This window comes from Morus notabilis, unplaced genomic scaffold (assembly GCF_000414095.1).
Source record: "Morus notabilis unplaced genomic scaffold, ASM41409v2 Scaffold276, whole genome shotgun sequence".
Classification (NCBI taxonomy): Eukaryota; Viridiplantae; Streptophyta; class Magnoliopsida; order Rosales; family Moraceae; genus Morus; species Morus notabilis.
The window spans coordinates 144,717-163,697 of NW_010361626.1; the positions used below are offsets into that span (position 1 = coordinate 144,717).

The 18,981-nt window shown below is 35.6% G+C and overlaps 3 protein-coding genes across 3 annotated transcripts; 1 reads left to right on the top strand and 2 right to left on the bottom strand.

Annotated features, from left to right (window-relative positions):
- Nucleotides 1–632: 632 nt before the first annotated feature.
- Nucleotides 633–12,061, top strand: LOC21408593 (probable LRR receptor-like serine/threonine-protein kinase At1g56140). Its single transcript, XM_024166994.1, has 24 exons — nucleotides 633–860; nucleotides 2,097–2,280; nucleotides 2,981–3,052; nucleotides 3,161–3,232; nucleotides 3,757–3,828; nucleotides 4,364–4,435; nucleotides 4,802–4,873; nucleotides 4,982–5,053; nucleotides 5,231–5,302; nucleotides 5,783–5,854; nucleotides 5,961–6,032; nucleotides 6,131–6,199; nucleotides 6,321–6,386; nucleotides 7,389–7,451; nucleotides 7,646–7,690; nucleotides 7,790–7,851; nucleotides 8,355–8,737; nucleotides 8,875–9,070; nucleotides 9,168–9,320; nucleotides 9,523–9,641; nucleotides 9,774–9,984; nucleotides 10,558–10,789; nucleotides 11,120–11,270; nucleotides 11,357–12,061. The coding sequence occupies exons 1-24, from the start codon at nucleotides 734–736 to the stop codon at nucleotides 11,720–11,722; spliced, it is 3,075 nt and encodes a 1,024-aa protein (XP_024022762.1). The 5' UTR covers nucleotides 633–733; the 3' UTR covers nucleotides 11,723–12,061.
- Nucleotides 12,062–12,606: 545 nt separating this feature from the next.
- On the bottom strand, nucleotides 12,607–13,468 carry LOC21408594 (pathogenesis-related protein PR-1). The gene has a single exon (XM_010100177.2). The coding sequence runs from the start codon at nucleotides 13,363–13,365 to the stop codon at nucleotides 12,814–12,816; it is 552 nt and encodes a 183-aa protein (XP_010098479.1). The 5' UTR covers nucleotides 13,366–13,468; the 3' UTR covers nucleotides 12,607–12,813.
- A 612-nt stretch (nucleotides 13,469–14,080) lies between these two features.
- On the bottom strand, nucleotides 14,081–14,659 carry LOC21408595. Its single transcript, XM_010100178.2, has one exon. It carries the CDS (start codon nucleotides 14,476–14,478, stop codon nucleotides 14,266–14,268), a length of 213 nt encoding a protein of 70 aa, XP_010098480.1. The 5' UTR covers nucleotides 14,479–14,659; the 3' UTR covers nucleotides 14,081–14,265.
- Nucleotides 14,660–18,981: the final 4,322 nt, after the last annotated feature.

Sequence of the window (18,981 nt, forward strand, 5' to 3'; positions counted from 1 at the left end):
TTTTTAATTTATTTTCATTTAAAGCCAATTAAGAAAAATGGAAATGTCCCTTTCAAAATATACAAATAATGGCTCATATAGATATAATTACGTGCACGATATTCCATTGTGTGGGAAAGCTCCACCTCGTCTGTTTACGGCCATTTTTTTTAAATATTTTTTTAACATATTCCTAGTGTTTTCACAAAAAATAGACCTTATTTGTGGATCAGCCTAAGACCCATAGAGAGATAAATATTTATTAAGGGACACAAATCTCCGTATCTTTATATAGAACAAAAAAAGAGTTCTCTAATAAGACTATTGATGATAAGACAACCAGTAAAACTCTAAAAAAGAATCATAATCAATCCTTCTTTTATCATGGGACTTTCCTTTTAAGTTTCATAATTTTTGGTTGACCAAAGAATTGAAAAAAAAAAAAATATATATATATATATTTTCATGTCGGTTTACTTTTCTGTCTCTCTGTCTATCTCTCCCTCTCTCTTTTATTTAAAGAATAAGTAGGTGTAACTATTTCCACTGTTTTGTTGGAAATATATGCAAGTTAACGCAAAAGTCAAAGCAATAAGGCCGCTTCTTTCCTTAAATATACACACACACATGTTCCAAGTGTCGAAAATCGTTAGCAGCAGCCGAAACTTGTATGCTTTCTTATTTGCCTTTGTTTTCTTCTTCACATTTCTCATGTATCTATCTGCAGTAACTTAAAAGGGCAGAGAAGGAGACAATGATACTCCAAAAGCCGACTATTTCTTCATTGTTTTCTCGCTTTTGGAACTTCTTCTTCTTCTTCATCATTTTATTATCATCTCAGAAATCAGAAGCTCAAAACGCCTCCACCGACCCTTCTGAAGGTACTGATTACCCTTTTCTTCTCACACTCTAATTTTGCATTTCCTTACTTTTTTTTTTCCTTGCTAAACGGGTTACTTTTATGCCATAATTTATATGCTTCATGACCCATTTCAGATTCCTTGTTTACACACACACACACACTAAAGGCGTTTTTCACCGAGATAAAAACTAAAGTTGATCCAGTCACAAATAGTGCAAAGTTTTCTTTTTTGTTCTTCCGGTTGCTATGTGGGGTTTTGGTATTCTTTCTGTTTTCTGCTCTGGGTTTTTGTTTTTCATGTTAAATGAAAATTCCTTGAAAAAGAAAACAAAAAATTTACTCTTTTGTTGAGTTAAATTCTGCCTCAACAATGTCCTATTTTAAGTGGTTTTTAGATTTTGTAAATTTTTTGTTTCTCTAAGTTAAGGCAATCAGAAAGAAAAATATCTGCAAATTTCACAAACTTGAGATTCTCTTCTGCATTATGATTGTCTTTTCTCTGAAGTAGTATTCTGTCAGTCACGTTAGTGGGGTCAGTGGCACAGTCCCAATTATTTTGCTAATCACGGACAATATCATATTATGTGTATTTGATTAACTTCATTGATCTAAGGACATCTAGGAACATAAAATATTACCTGCTACCCTTGTTTTATCTTTTCATGAGCTCTTAAGATCAAGCACTTCTATTATTGCTAATATTGTATATAAAAAGGAAAGTACTTAATTTTCTAGAGATCTAGATGTGGTTGGTGCAAAGATGGAATCAGTCTTCTTTTATACTTTATTTGTTTTGAATTTTGATGTTATTATTATTGCAAATGAGGTAGATGAAGCAACAAAGTATCACATTCTCTGCTGCTTGTTCGGTTTTGCTTCCTTCTGAGATTTTGTTGCCGCTAATGTGTTTTTTTCTTTTTGGTTGGTTTTCTATGTTGTTATTTATCCTTTGGAATTGGTCCATTATGGATATTCACAACACTACAAATATATTTTATCTACAACTCTACACATAACTTTCTTTAAGCATTTACCTACCTTTGTAGTTTGAACAAATCAAATTTTTGTTCTTATCTTAATAACCTTTTCCACCAACTTCTTAAATAACTATACAATCATTATTAGTATGGACTTTGATATACATGAGTTATTCGTTATGGTGACATCAAATGGTTTTATTTTGAATTCTGGACTTTCAATGTGTGTTGGAGTGAGTGTTGTATGAATGATTTTCTGATATGACTCAATGAGGCAGTGAAAGCACTGAATTCACTATTTCAACAATGGGACTTACAAGCAATACCCTCATGGAACATAAGTGGAGAACCATGCAGTGGATCTGCTATAGATGAGACAGAGTTTGAGAGCAGTGATAACAATCCGGCGATTAAATGCAATTGTTCCTACGACAATAACAGGACTTGCCACATCACTAAACTGTATGGTTTTTTTTTTCCCCCTTTTCTTTTTCTTCTCTTTCTGCTAACTCTTAAGAGTAACATGAGAGTCCTTTCACATTTCATATGAAAAATTTATAGTGTTGATTTGGTTTGTTTCAAGTGAAAAATGAATTATTAGATCATTTAGTACTAGGCGCATGTTACTATTTGATGGTTTGTTTGTGTCAAGTGATATATACTGGTTAAAAAGAAAGTCTTCTCTAAAGTTAATGTGCTCAAGCTCAACGTCAACAATGCATCATTTTCAATGGTATGTTTCAATTGGGAAGAAAGGCATGATTGGTGGTTCGGAAGTAACACTAAATACCTATGGAAAGAACATAAATGCTGAATTTTTAAACAGCATTCCTTTTTTCTGCGAACATTAATTGTGCGTTGGTATACTTTTATGTTGAACAAGGGGAGACTTTAAGATTACATGCTTTTTATATTAAGGGAAGTGTTGAGAATAAGATTGGTTCTATATTTATTAATTCTTTCTGGAAAAGGAAAATATTATCATAATACCTACTAGATTTGTCTCATGGTGAGAACTGTTCACAAAGGGCTTAATAATAGCAACGAAACATTTGTATTTAGCACCTATTGTTGCTTAATTTATTCTGTAGGATAGAATGTAATTGTGTAAGTGAAAAAATAATTTCTTTGTCATAGCTTAGTTGGTTGTTTATTATTTCAGGAGAGTGCACGCTTTGGACAAAAATGGAGTGATTTCAGAAGAAATTACGACTTTGAAATATTTGGAAGTTTTGTATGGACTCCTTTCCAATTAATTTCTCTTTTGTGTTTGGTTTGTCAAAGCCGATATTCATCTTTTTCATCCTACTAACAATAATAATTCATTTTCATATGTTTGCAGCAAGATTGATGAGAACTACTTCACCGGTACTTTGCCTGCCTTTATTGGAAATTTGTCTGCACTGGTAATATTGTGAGTATCGGAGAACAAAGTCTTCTTTGAGTTAAAAGTTTTTCTACAGAATTCTCAAAACTTGCAAAGGTTTTTTTGCACTCGTGCTTGATTTCATATCTATTTTAGTATTCTAGATATAAACTTTATCCAATACAGTTAAAAAAAATATGCTAGTTGGTTTCCTCGTTGTTGTGGAACTTTCGCATCTCACTTTCTACTCGGTCATCATCCACTTATGTGCTTTATTTGCTAGCCTTTTATTTTGTTTATGTCTCACTCGGGATTAATAGGGATTGCCAACTCTCCTTAATTTTAAATTAGCATTTATATAGGGATGATCCTTCTGGTTAAAGATGTGGAAATTATTGTTTCAGTATTTTGTTTATGTCTCACTCGAATATAAGCAGGTGCAAAAGTATGCTAGGACTAGTTTGTGAATGTGTGATTCAAACTCTAATATTTCAGATTTTCTTTTGATTAGTAATACTTCCAGAAAAGTTTCAAGTTTCTGATGAAGTGTATTTGTTGGTGGTTCCTGTCAGGTCTGTTTCCCACAATGCATTCTACGGATCACTTCCTAAGGAGCTTGGAAAGCTTAAGGGTCTCTATATGCTGTAAGATATCAAATGACTTAAATTTACATGTACACTCTTTATTCAAAAAATGATTTAGAGCATGATCTTGAAAAATCTCTTTCTGAGAGACCTGCCCGTGTCAAAGGGATCATAACAAAACCATGTGGAATTGGGATTGTTTACTTTTTTGTTTTATGGTTCTATTTCTTCCTCTTTTAAGGATCTCTCTCTCTCTCTCTCTCTCTCTCTCTCTCTTTTAAGGATCTGGTTGAAATTTCTTACATTCTGCATTTTATTGGTTCACACACACACTAACTACACATGCACATAATATGCACTCAACCAGTTTCCGATTCTAGCATTTATAATTGTTCTCCTATATGTGGAGTCTTCCTAGCAATATTGTGCATTAGATGTTCTCGAAGTGGTAATTCTGATACTTACGGTGCCAGTTGTGGCATAACAGCTACTGTGTGAACAGCCCTACTTTAGTGTTTATTTATGCATAATTACCTATGTTAGCGCCATAGCTTCCTTCTAAATAATTTTATTGGCTTGTAAATGTGGAGCGCAGCTCGATTGGATCAAATAATTTCTCTGGATCACTCCCCCCAGAGATTGGTAATTTGGTCAATCTTCAACAAATGTAAGTCTCTTTATAATTGAAGGGTTGAATGATTTATGGAAGCAGTTCTTAAGATTCTCTAGTTGGATCATCTCGGGACAAGTAATTATAGAGTTTCAATTAAAGCTTTACTTTTTTTTAAAAAAAAAAAAAGAAGAAAGAAAAAAAAGAAAAAGAGTTTCAATATTCTCTGCAATTTGTGATCCTTGATAAAAAGTATTTGGCAATATAATGTGTTAACATGTAAGTCTCCACATAAAAGTTTTTTATAGACTGGATGTTCTATTTGTATTTCAATTCAATCTAGCCTAAATATGTAAGGAACATTTTGCGAAATGCATGTATCTCATATGAAATTGATTGAAAATCACTTCATGCTTTCCACAGTTACTTGGATAGCTCTGGAATCAGTGGTGAAATTCCATCCACATTTGCTAATCTTCAAAATGTGGGGATCATGTAAGGAACCTTCTGCATATAACGTTTCAAAACTATTTCTTTCTTCTTGTACTGAAAGATTAATTTTCTTGAACGTAGCTTAGTATAAGTTGGCTTGTTGGATATCAGGTGGGCATCAGACAGTCCTATCTCAGGAAAAATACCTGACTTCATTGGAAACTGGACTAGGCTAACTTCTTTGTAAGCATGAAAAGTTTCTGTTTTTATGGTGTTATTACTAAATTAAAACATTCTGTTTTTATGGTGCCATTACTAAAATAGAAAAGTTTCTGTTTTTATGGTGTTTTTACTAAAATAGACACACCAGCATTACCATGATAGATATTTAATTTAACAAGCCTCTACTTGCTTTTGTAGGAGATTTCAAGGGAACTCTCTTGAAGGTCCTATACCATCCAGTTTTTCTCAATTGACCTCATTGGAGTCTCTGTAAGTATATATCTGAGCTAGAATACAATTTTAAGTCTCTTTCTCCCTTGTGGAAACAAGTGTAGTTTAAACTATGTTTTTGATCAGAATAAGAAGTTGACTTTGAAGAAGGAAATCATAGAAAACAAATTAGATTTGATTCGGATTGATTTTTTATTCGATCTTTCCTTATTTCTGTATGATTTTATGCATTTAATTAGTTTCCTGTTTTGGTTTTGTAATTAGCCTAATTGGCTATACTTTTATAGACAAGGCAGACTATGGCTTGAATTATTTAAAAGTGTTATCAGATTGTTTCTCCCTCTTATATTCTTCTTCCTCTTTCCTCTCTCAAGTTCTATCTCAATTTCTTTTCCTAAATCCCTAATTTCTCTTCTATTTCTATCTCCTTCTCTCTAAATTCCCCCCTTTTCCCTTTCTCTATTCCTTATTTTATGTCCCTCTCTAGTTCTGCATCAGTTTGTTATTATAATCATGTAGGCGAATAAGTGATATCTATAACGGGAGCTCCTCTCTTGATTTCGTCAAAAATTTGAAGAACTTGACAGAGTTGTAAGTTAGCAAACTTCTCAATTCACGATCAACCATAATTTTTGTTTTTCGTTTATGTTCTACCTACAGGCACTAACTATGCTATTACTTTCCCCACCTCTTCCAGAGTTCTAAGAAATGCATTACTTACTGGTAGAATTCCATCTGATATTGGAGAAATCCAGCATCTACTAAAACTGTACGTTCTCACTCACAAACTTAGTGCCAAAATTAATGTTTGAATAAAAATAGCTTCTATTCAATTTATTTCTTGTAACTTTCCATTAATCTTTGCAGGGACTTGAGTTTCAATAACCTAACAGGCGAGATACCAAGTTCGCTGTTCAATATGACTCTCACACACTTGTAAATAGTCGAGCAATGTCTTTAGCATTATAGCTAACACCTGCCACGGCATTACTTGACATTTTCTATTTTGTTCTTTCTTTTTGGTGCCTTCTCTTGCGCTATCACTTGACATGGCCAGATTTCTTGGGAACAATAGTTTGTCTGGAAGCCTTCCCGTCCAATGGAGTGATTCACTTCAGAATATGTAAGTCCTTGTGTTGTAGTATCATTAATATTTTGAAGTAAAAGCCATCCTAATGAATAGGTTACTTTGTAGAACTTAGGTTACTTTGTGAAACTTGGAATGTGATTTTAAGATACTGTTAAGTTGGAGGGATGTTTTGAATTCTTGAGTGAGGTTTTTTTTTGTGTTTTTGTTTTCTAGCTAGTTATTTCTGTGTTTTTTCTTAGTTTTTTGTAGTGTTGTTGTTATTGTTGTTGTTGTTGTTTTTTTTTTCTTTTCCCATTTTTGAGGATCTCTCATCCTCTTCACCTTGCCTTGATTTTACTCTCATCAATAAAGGTTTCTCTGTTTATTATCATTAAAAAAAAAAAAAAACATAATTCTGCATTTAAGAGACTGCATTTTATTTTATTGGATGCATTTTTTTCTTTAATTCAAAAAATGACGGTTAATGTTGAGATAATAAAATTTTGCAAAAGAAATGAGACGTTGTCGTTGAAGGAAAATGAAGAAGAAAGAATGAAGCATATCATCATTGCTAAAGGAAATCCTAAGACCCTTTATTTATGAAAATCCACAAGAATATCCAAAGAGAGTCTTCATCTTCTGGCTTCTGCCACATCCTTAAATACAATCATTTAGTCCCCTGTAGCCATATCACCCAAGAATGGTCAGAACGGCTGAACTCTAATTTGCTTGTGCCTATTATTGCACAGTTATCACCTCAAAATTTAAAGATAGATAGCAGTAGGGTACTTCGTTAATCGTTACAGTTGTTCCCCATCATAATCATTCTAGCAGCCAACTAAATTTATGCTCATCTCAAGTTGTTTGCTAATTAAACTCTTGAGAAACCCCCTAAGTAGTTATTTGTTATTTTTTGTTACTTTTTTATGGGTAAAAAAGTGTACTACTTTGATTGCTATCTGATTTACTCTCTTGCGGATTGAAAGTCTCTTGAAAGTTTTTTGTGCATTGTATATTTGTCTAATCATTTTCGCTTATATATTTTTATGTGTACAGAGATTTGTCTTACAATTACCTATCAGGACGTTTGCCCCCATGGGTAACCTCCATCTCACAACTGTATCTCTCTCTCTCTCTCTCTCTCTCATTCTTACAGATCGCACAATGCTTCTCTCTATGTTACATTGCACATGTGAATTATGTTTTCTGGCATCACGTTAAAGCACAAAATAACTATGAAAATCTGTACATCTTTGCAACTTTAGTAGGTTTTAGCATATAGTATGGAGCATGACCGGAGTAAATTTGTGCAGGAACCTAGTGGCCAACAACTTCATATTTGACAACTCAAACAAAACGTGAGTTTCAACAAGAAAAGCATTTCTGAATTTTCATTACATGTTCGTTTTCTTCTTTAATGAATGTCTTTATGCAATGCCTGTCAATTTCTCTTGCAGGGTTATGCCTGGACTGGATTGTCTCCAGAGAAACTTTCCTTGCAATAGAGATAGCCCACTCTGTAAATCCCTGCAACTTAGATAATTTTTTTTCAATTTGGTGAAGTATCAAGTTACATATAAGCACTGCTGTTTCAATTTTTTTCTCCATTCGAACTTGAATGTGATAAAAACAATTAGATTTTACTGATAGCATGTGAGATTTATTATCTCTCTGTTTTGAAAACTATCCATCCCGAGCCTTGAATAAGAATGCAATCAAGTTCCTTTCATTGTGTTGTGTCTATTCTTGTAAACCCATTTAAGTGTAGGAAAACTTCATTTGCCAGGTTTTTTTTTTTTATTTTTTTTATTTTTTATTATTGTTGTTGTATATTTATTGATGAAACACGACAAAAATGAATGATTAACGGCGTGAATAAAGCATATTGCACTGTCAAAGTAACTTATTCACGCTTTGATTTGACCACATATTGCACCAAGTTACCAAAAAAGTTGTACAGTTCTGTTTTTCATTTTTTATGATTCATTAATCATGGCATCTATATTTTATTGAATATCACAGATGCTAGCTTCTCAATCAAGTGTGGTGGACCACAGGTGATAGGAAGAGGTGACATAGTGTATGAAGCTGACGACCTAGTTCTTGGCCCAGCCAAGTTTTATGTAAGCAATGAGAAATGGGCAGTTAGCAAGGCGGGCTTGTATGCTGACAAAACTGGGAAGCTAGATCTTGAAGGCACTGTGGCACAAATCAGCGGTACTAATGAGAACCCGGATCTTTTCCATACTGCAAGGATGTCCCCAGGATCGCTAAGGTACTATGGCCTTGGTCTTGAAAATGGACCTTACACTGTAACCTTGCAATTTGCGGAAATTGGTTTTCCAAATCAAAACTCAGAGACGTGGGCTGGTCTAGCAAGGCGTGTGTTTGATATTTATATTCAGGTAATTGTACCATAGAAAAGAAAAAACATAAAACAGATCTAGTTAAGATCCAGCTCCAAGAAAAGTTTTTCTAAAAGTTTATTTCATGAGCGTGCAGAAACTAGAATTATTTACTCTCGCATCATTTTTCTTTTTAGGGAAGTCTCGAATTGAAGGACTTTAACATTGCAAAAGAGGCAGGTGGGGTTGAGAGAGCAATAGCGAAGAAATTCAATGCGACGGTGTCAGAAAACTATCTTGAAATTCATATGTTTTGGGCCGGTAAGGGGACCTGTTGTATACCTAAAGAAGGTTACTACGGTCCATTAATAGCAGCTGTCCATGCTGCTTCAGGTAACTTATATTTCGGTATGCAAGTATCCAAATCAATTGCTTAAATTTGCTTCACTGGTTTCCATTTCCCATGTATTTATATACATTATTGGCTCAGATTTTAAACCTACAGTGGGGACTCGATCAAGTACTCGAGGAGAGAATAGGACAGGTTTGATCGTTGGTGTTGTAGTTTCTTCTGTGGTTGTGGGCCTTCTCTTGCTGTTGGTGATATTTTATTGCAGGAAAAAATCGCTTGCCAATGACGAAGGTAAGAGATTAAAAGGAGCAATGTCATATGTCCTGTCAATTCACACCAACAGATTCAGCCGCCTTCTAGAGGATTCGATATATAGATCTGCAGAGCTATTTACCACCATTGCTGCATGTTATGTTAATAGGGACTTAAAAAGCGTTCTCACTGTATCTTTACTACTAGTACTTATATCTTACATTTGGGCTTGAATCTGCAGAACTCGTTGGAATAGGCCCCCGTCCAGATACTTTTAGTTATGCTGAACTAAGAGCTGCTACAGGAGACTTTAGTCCTTCTAATAAGCTAGGAGAGGGAGGATATGGTGTCGTTTACAAGGTATGTTTGAGTTATTCTCATCCTTTGTACTTCATAATAATCAATTTACCTCACAAAGTGATAATAATGTTTCAGATTCTTTGGAATAAATAATGTTGTTTTATTATGGCATTGAGATGTCTTACTTTGCAGGGTACACTTCTGGATGGCAGAGTAGTAGCTGTGAAGCAAATTTCGGTAGCATCTAACCATGTAAACCGTCAGTTTATAGCTGAAATTGCTACCATTTCTGTAGTGCAACATCGCAATCTAGTGAAACTGTATGGATGCTGCATTGAAGGAAATAGACGAATTCTGGTTTACGAATATCTAGAAAACAAAAGCCTTGATCAGGCACTCTTTGGTATGAATTGTTCTCCTGAGTTCACCCACTCTCTAAATCAGAACACACCACATTCCCTTAAAAAAATCAAATCATATTTGATATTTTAATTTAACTCATTCATCGTCATTTTCTTTTTCTTCAAAGAAAATTAAGAAGATATTGTTTAAATTATTTGATGTTGTTAGATGGCAGGATTCTTTGCCTGCTTTAATTTTCATAAATGCATGTGCAAGTTTCTGCAGAATCCACTGCCGTCTCTTACTAGAGGTCTTAAATCTTATTCAAAATTATGTTTTAGCTGATTTTTCTTATATTTTCTGCTGCTGCAAAGAAAAGCAAGCAAATATTATTTGAATTGTCTGATGTCGTTGGATTGAAAGATTCTTTGCCTGCTTTGATTTTCTTTCAAGCAAATGCAAGTTACTGCCCGAATGGTTAAAGAACACTGGATATATACAAGATACACATTGTTTATTATTTATTATTGTTCTTTTCTTCCTTTTTACTTTTATGCATTGATATTTCCTTTCTACTTGTTATAAAAGTTTTTTTTCTTGTCTTTTTAATTGGATGAAGCGATCAATCTTTCAGGGAAAAATGACTTGCACCTGGACTGGCCTACCCGCTTCAATATATGTTTGGGAACAGCAAGAGGACTTGCTTATCTTCATGAAGAATCCAGACCAAGGATTATCCATCGAGACGTAAAAGCTAGTAATATTTTGCTTGATGCAGCGCTTTGTCCTAAAATATCAGATTTTGGTTTGGCAAAGCTCTATGATGAGAACAAAACCCACGTCAGCACGCGAGTTGCAGGGACAATGTAAGTTTTTCTAATCTATTGACAAGGCCATTCTTGCCTAAATTGCTGATAAGGTAATCATATTATTGCATGCCAACTATTTAATCATCTTCATTACGGTTTAGGCCCATTAGAAATTCTACTAGATAAAATTTTTATTCATGGATTTCGAGTGGAATGAAGAAAATCTGCAATAGCAGAGCTTATTGGTAACTGGTCGTCATGGTACCAAATTCATATTCATATAATAGTCATCAAATATAAACGACTTTCAGAGGCGTCCCATGATGGGTGCTGACATAAGAATGCTATTAGATAATAGAATTATTGAGGCATTTTATTATCTTGTAGAGGCTATCTAGCACCAGAGTATGCATTACGTGGGCGCTTGACGGAAAAGGCTGATGTTTTTAGTTTTGGTGTTGTTGCTTTGGAGGTTATTAGCGGTAAACCGAACATCTATAATAGTCAGGATGGTGAAATAATCTATCTTCTTGAGTCGGTAAGGAAAATGAAACAGCGTTTCTTCTTTTAACCCGTTCCAAAATCTGTTCAAAAGGATTCAATACATTGCTTCAACATTCTCAGGCTTGGACCTCACACGAAAGTGGACGAAGTTTGGGGCTGGTGGATCCGACATTAACAGAGTTTAATGAACGCGAGGTGATCCAATTGATACGGGTAGCACTTTTGTGCACTCAAGCATCGCCAACGTTGCGGCCAACAATGTCTCGTGTTGTGGCCATGCTTGCAGGAGATGCTGAGATAGACACCGACATATCAAAGCCAAGTTATTTAACAGAATTGGGTTACAGGGATATGGCAAATTTGAATGAGGGCAATATTCAGGATGGCAATGCTATAGTTCCGGGCCCTGTGAATGACCCGTTGTTCCCTTCTCCGTACAGCGTCTCTGAATTACCGGTCAGTGAGCTTATCGCTGAAGGAAGGTGACAATGTTTATAGTTCTTGGTGCAATGTTCTCGTATAAACTGCCAGGTAGGGAAGCGTTCGACCTTGACATGCGGCTTCTGCCGTCTGAAATTTTTCTTGCTGCTCTTGTTTCTTCAAATTCATGTTGATATGTATGTATATAGCAAATAAGATATTACGAATAGGAGACAATTCTTTTTCCCTTTTTTTATTGACGAAGGACAAGATTCAACATTGCTGGAAAAGTTGAATTCTGAAAAACACAGCAGAAAATTTTTTTTGATTCAAAAACTTATTGTGATGAGGATAAAATGTGTTTGACAGTCTTGGGATGTAAAATTTGTCAAAGTTGATAGCTTAAAGGCGCAAGTTCAAGAACTACAAGATTTTTTCCGTGATGTTTCTTCTTTTTGTCCCGCAAACACGTAGTGTACGTAATATGTTCTTCTTGTGAGTTGTGCCAATCCAAACGCGTATAGCATGCAAATTTTGGCATTGCCAAGGTGGCAAGGCGGCGATAACCACAAACTCAAGCTCATAGTCTTTCTAGCTCAGGTTTCCACGTCATTAACATTGCAGTAGCCAACTTATATAGATGAGTTTTTAATAGTTACGTTGTTTTTATTAATGGTTATCACTAAATATATAAATTTAATGAGTGATAAAAATTTAATTTTATTAATTATTTTATTTTTTTAGTCAATTTATTACTATCGTTGGATTAATATCTTATGATTAAAATAACGATACTCATCGATCAATTAATATTGGAGTAACCATTAAAACCACTCATTTATATATGTATATCAAAACATGAAAAAAAAAAAAAAAGTTATTCTCACAAATGGTGTCCAAACTTTATCCAAGTGATCTTACGCAAGCACAAATGCCATGCTATAGTTGCCTTGAATTTGAACGTTCTAATAATGCAAACGCAGTAGTCATAGACTAAAATTTATGTTACAAAATGTTGAGTCTCACAACTGCTTGCCAATGACACCGTTTAATCAAGAAAACTACATACAAATGTTTGGACATTCATGATCAAAATCCATAAATTACTACTTTAACCACCATCAAAATCAAAAACCAAAAACATATATATTAACATTTCAAAATGGTCTTTGGCCTATCACATTCCCATGGGGGTCATAGTTACAAGTAATAAAAGTGTCCCCATTGTAACAAGTGACTTTGGCACAACCAATCTTCATTGTGCTCCTCCAAACCATCTGTGTATAGTGAAGACAATCTTGGTTTTGGTAACACGAGTTAGTGTAGTAGTCATAGTACCTTCTCTCTTCGGCCCATGCTGCAACTGCATCACCTGGCTTCCAATCCTTCCCACTGCCCCAGAACAAGTTCTCGCCGTAATCGCTCCTCGAGTGGACCAACGAGCAGTCGCCCCGTCGATTGTTGGCCCACCAAGAGGCATAATTGGCAAGCCTTCTACTCCATCTGAGGGGAGGGAGTCCAAGCTCAGATCTTATAAGGTTGTGAGGAACCAAGAATTCGTTAATTGTGGTGTATGGAGTGGCGGTTAGTTGACGCCTAGAGAGACGAATTTCGCAGGTTGAGAGTGACAGAGTGAGTGAAAAGAATGAGGAAACAATGAGGAAGGTTATCAAAAACCCAACTACTGAAGATGAAGTCTTGATCTTCATAAGGAAGGGAGAAGATGTGGCTTTTGGAGCTATAAGTAATACCTTAGGCAAAAAAAAAAAGTGAAATCATATTGGTATATATAGAGCAGATCTCTTTGATATTTGGCTATTTGTGTTTTTTTTTTTTTTTTCTCTTTATATCTATATATGCTTTTCCACTTATATCTAGATGGTGATGAGTGGGAAGGAATCGTTTCACATGTTGAGGGCCAGAGTTCAAAGAAGTTGAGGTGTAAAACATGTTATGGAATGTGAAGGGTCGGTCCAAAAACGAGAGAAAACTATAAAGGAGGTTTATAAATACTCATTTATCAACTTCCACAACTGCTTGCAATCAATGACCTACTAACTAATTTTTTTTTCAATTATTGCCTTTGATTAGGCATAATAGAAAGTCTAAAAATATAAGGCTGAAAACATTCATCAACCATTTATAAATATTTATAATACCGTTGTAACGACTTATAGTGAACTCATTGAATACATTAACTTCTTATCAGCTGATTTTTTTGCTTTTTTCCTTTCTTTCTTTAAAATTAAAATTAGGCTTTAAAAGAAACTTTGCTGCATTACTGCATCACTTCTTAAAAATACAGATATTAAACTGATATAGTCCCTCTTTTCTTATCTTTTAAATTGGTAAACAAGAAAATCAGAGAAGATCGGAAATGCTTCTAAGAAAATCATCTTTCTACAATTCTTATTAAATCCATCTTACAACAAATATAGTCCAATATACACCCAAATCAAACCCCATATATTAAAAGTGCCCAATTAGGCTATTTTAATCTATACTCAAAATTCCCACAACACAAATCACATTAAAAAAAAAAAAAAAAAAGCCACACCATTTATCACATTCCATTTCCACAAACCCAAAAAAATAGAAACTTGAAGGGTCTAAACATTGGAAGAAATATTGGGTTTGGAGTGGGACGGCGGCGGAGAAGGGAAAGGATTGGCGGCGCCAGGCGGCGGAGCGGGGACGCCGTAGATCTGCGCGTTGGTGCGTACGTCTTGTCGTCCTCTGGCTCGGCCCAAGAAGTAGCATCCAAAACCAAGCAGTAAGCAGAACAAAATCAATGGCAGAGAAATCACCACCACCATACCCATTTTGAATTTAATTCCCCTGTTTCTCTGAGCTTCCTTAGAATCAAAGCTATATATATATATATATATAGAGAGAGAGAGAGAGAGAGAGAGAGAGAGATGTGGACGAAGAAGGGGATGAGAGAAGGTTGGGTATATAATGGAGGAGGGTTTTAGGTGAGAGGAATCTGGAGAAGTGTTGAATTGATTGATCCTTTCCAGAAGAGCAAGAGTTGTGCGGTACATAAATAAAACGGTATGCTTAACGTTCAAGCTTGTAACGGTCACTTTTCTTTTGGCCAATAGGAATGAGAAAACGGGGAATGTGTTCCTTTGGCTTTCTCTTTCCACGTGGAGAGAGAAAATTATCTGGCAGCGTCTAGGCTGGCAGGCCTCTTCTACCATATGATGACGTTTTTAAACACATTAATAGATTTTTAATTTATGAATTTAGAATTAAGATTTAAAATTATTCTCATTTTATGTGTATTTTTTATGAAAAAAATACTGTAAAAAATTATAAATCATAATGTTAGAATTTCTAAATGATCTAAACGTGCTCATAAGGATCCTAAATGGCAATTAGATCAATGCGGAATTGAAATGAACGGAACGAGAAAAAACACCTCCGGCCATTGAAGCTCTGGGTGAAAAAATAGAAACTCGGGTTTAGGTTCTTCTAAACCTCTTCAATCTCTCGTTTGATGGTGTATATACTGACTGAATGGAGATAGCAGGCTTAGGGACCCAAAACTAATGTGCTCTATCCTCTTTTATAGACTCTGCCCATCACAGAGTTTTTCACGGACGTGCACCGAACGTGGGCAACGGTGGACAACTGCAGATAAACGTGAGATGAACGTGACCAATCACGTTCCTTAAGTGGGAAATATAATGGACCACGTTTTGAGAGGATTGTTTCGGTTGGTTACCGAAACTTAAGGAAAAGAAATCCAACAGAAATCCAACATTCTCCCACTTGGTCCATATATTCCATCGTTCACCATAATAAGAAATAAAATACATGAATCATGACGATAAGTCCTCTAAAACGAGTATTATCTTCCATGTATTACAATGCATAATATTTCTTAACTATATCCCATATAACTTAATGAATAAACCCTATGTTTATTCTAGGTCCAAACATTAATGATATTTCTCAACTAATAAATGAATGTGTACACAAGGAAAACAAATATGATAAAACATCACAAATAAAGTTTCATTAAAAATAACATTTATTCTTACAACGAAATTTACATAAAGGAACCAAGTCCCATTCTATCTACATGATCCTTAAAGTTCAATGGTGGCATGCCTTTAGTCAAAGGATCAGCAATCATCAATTCAGTGCTAATGTGTTCAATAACCACTGTTTTATCCTTCACACGTTCCCTTATGGCTAGATACTTGGTGTCGATGGGCTTGTTTCGACTACCCCTTTTGTTGTTTTTAGCCATAAAAACTGCAGCTGAATTGTCATAATATATCCTCAATGGCCTAGAAATCGAATCCACAATTCTAAGCCCAGAAATGAAACTCTTCATCCATACACCATGCGAGGTAGCCTCAAAACAAGATACAAACTCAGCCTCCATAGTGGAAGTAGCAATCAATGTTTGCTTTGCGCTTCTCCAAGATACGGCTCCACTGACTAGCATAAAAACACCTCCTGAAGTTGAGTTAAGCGAATCAATGCAGCCAGCGTAGTCTGAATCAGAGTAGCCAATCACCTCCAAGTTTTCAGTCCGTTTGTATGTAAGCATGTAGTCTTTGGTCCCTTGAAGGTACCTCAGTACCTTCTTTGCAGCTTTCCAGTGGTCCATACCTGGATTACTCTGATATCTACCTAACAACCCAACAACAAATGCAATGTCAGGTCTCGTGCAAACCTGAGCATACATCAGGCTTCCAACAGCTGAAGCATAAGGAATGCTTTTTAATAAGAAATAAAATACATGAATCATGACGATAAGTCCTCTAAAACGAGTATTATCTTCCATGTATTACAATGCATAATATTTCTTAACTATATCCCATATAACTTAGTGAATAAACCCTATGTTTATTCTAGGTCCAAACATTAATGATATTTCTCAACTAATAAATAAATGTGTACACAAGGAAAACAAATATGATAAAACATCACAAATAAAGTTTCATTAAAAATAACATTTATTCTTACAACGAAATTTACATAAAGGAACCAAGTCCCATTCTATCTACATGATCCTTAAAGTTCAATGGTGGCATGCCTTTAGTCAAAGGATCAGCAATCATCAATTCAGTGCTAATGTGTTCAATAACCACTGTTTTATCCTTCACACGTTCCCTTATGGCTAGATACTTGATGTCGATGTGCTTGCTTCGACTACCACTTTTGTTGTTTTTAGCCATAAAAACTGCAGCTGAATTGTCATAATATATCCTCAATGGCCTAGAAATCGAATCCACAATTCTAAGCCCAGAAATGAAACTCTTCATCCATACACCATGCGAGGTAGCCTCAAAACAAGATACAAACTCAGCCTCCATAGTGGAAGTAGCAATCAATGTTTTCTTTGCGCTTCTCCAAGATACGGCTCCACTGGCTAGCATAAAAACATCTCCTGAAGTTGATTTAAGCGAATCAATGCAGCCAGCGTAGTCTGAATCAGAGTAGCCAATCACCTCCAAGTTTTCAGTCCGTTTGTATGTAAGCATGTAGTCTTTGGTCCCTTGAAGGTACCTCAGTACCTTCTTTGCAGCTTTCCAGTGGTCCATACCTGGATTACTCTGATATCTACCTAACAACCCAACAACAAATGCAATGTCAGGTCTCGTGCAAACCTGAGCATACATCAGGCTTCCAACAGCTGAAGCATAAGGAATGCTTTTCATTTGTTCCCGTTCAAGATCATTCCTTGGGCATTGGTTCAAATTGAACCTGTCACCCTTCACAATGGGAGCTATACTGGGTGAACAATCTTTCATCCGAAATCTCTCTAAAACTTTATTGATATAGGTCTCTTGAGACAGACCCAAAATACCTCGAAATCTATGTCTGTGTATTTTAATGCCAATGACATACGACGCATCACCTATATCCTTCATGTTAAAGTTTTCAGAGAGAAATTGTTTCACTTCATATAGCAAGCCCTTATCATTAGTTGCAAGTAAAATATCATCCACATATAGAATAAGGAAACAAATCTTGCTCCTACTGACCTTCTGGTATATACATTGATCCATGTTGTTCTCCACGAATCCAAATGAAGAGATAACATCATGAAACTTCAAATACCATTGACGGGAGGCTTGTTTCAATCCATATATGGATTTCTTGAGCTTGCACACCAAATGCTCACCACGACTAGAAGAGAATCCTTCTGGTTGTTTCATGTAAACCTTTTCTTCTAGTTCTCCATTGAGAAATGCTGTTTTCACATCCATCTGTTGCAACACTAAGTCAAAATGTGCAACTAATGCTAGAATGGTACGAAGGGAATCTTTCTTAGATACAGGAGAAAAGGTCTCCTTGTAGTCGATTCCTTCCTTTTGAGTGAATCCTTTAGCAACGAGTCTTGCTTTATGTCTTTCAATGTTGCCTAATGAGTCTTTCTTTGTCTTATAGACCCATTTACATCCTATGACTTTGACACCATCAGGCAACTCAATAAGATCCCATACTCCATTAGTTGCCATAGAATTCATCTCTTCTTTCATGGCATCATACCATAAATTTGATTCCTTGCTATCCATGGCTTGTGAAAACATTTCAGGATCATTTTCGGCTCCAATGTTGTAGTCAGACTCTTGTAGATACACAACATAATCACTAGGTATTGCTGATTTCCTTACTCTAGTAGATCTCCTTAAAGTTGTATCAACATTTTCTTGAGGATCATGTTGTGCAACTGGTTGTTCAATAATTTATGGCAATTCTTGAACATCTTGATCTACTGGATTGTCATTAGTAGTTTGTGGAGCTTCAACAATTGGTTGTCCAACACCTGTTTGAACCTGAGGGGTGTTGTGAATGACAATCAATCTGTCACTTGAAGTGGAAGGCTGAATATCAGTATGATTTCTTCCAGAAACAATGTCCTGAAATCGATGACTCCCACTATTCAAGTCATTCTCAAGAAACTTTGCATTTCTTGATTCCACAATCCTAGTGCTGTGAGATGGACAATAGAATCTGTATCCCTTAGACCTTTCAGCATATCCGATAAAATATCCACTAATGGTCCTTGGGTCCAGTTTCTTTTCATGTGGGTTATAAACTCTTACTTCAGACGGGCATCCCCAAACACGCACAAACTCGGTTCCTTTGAATAACTCAAAAGGCGTCTTTGGAACAGCCTTGGTTGGAACTCGGTTCAATATGTACGCAGCCGAGCCGTGAGCTTCTGTCCACAAGAATTTAGGAAGCTTGGAGTTGCTACGCATACTCCGTACCATGTCCATTAAGGTTAGGTTTCTTCTTTCTGCCACACCATTCTGGTCTGGAGAACCAGGCATAGTGTATTGGGCAACTATCCC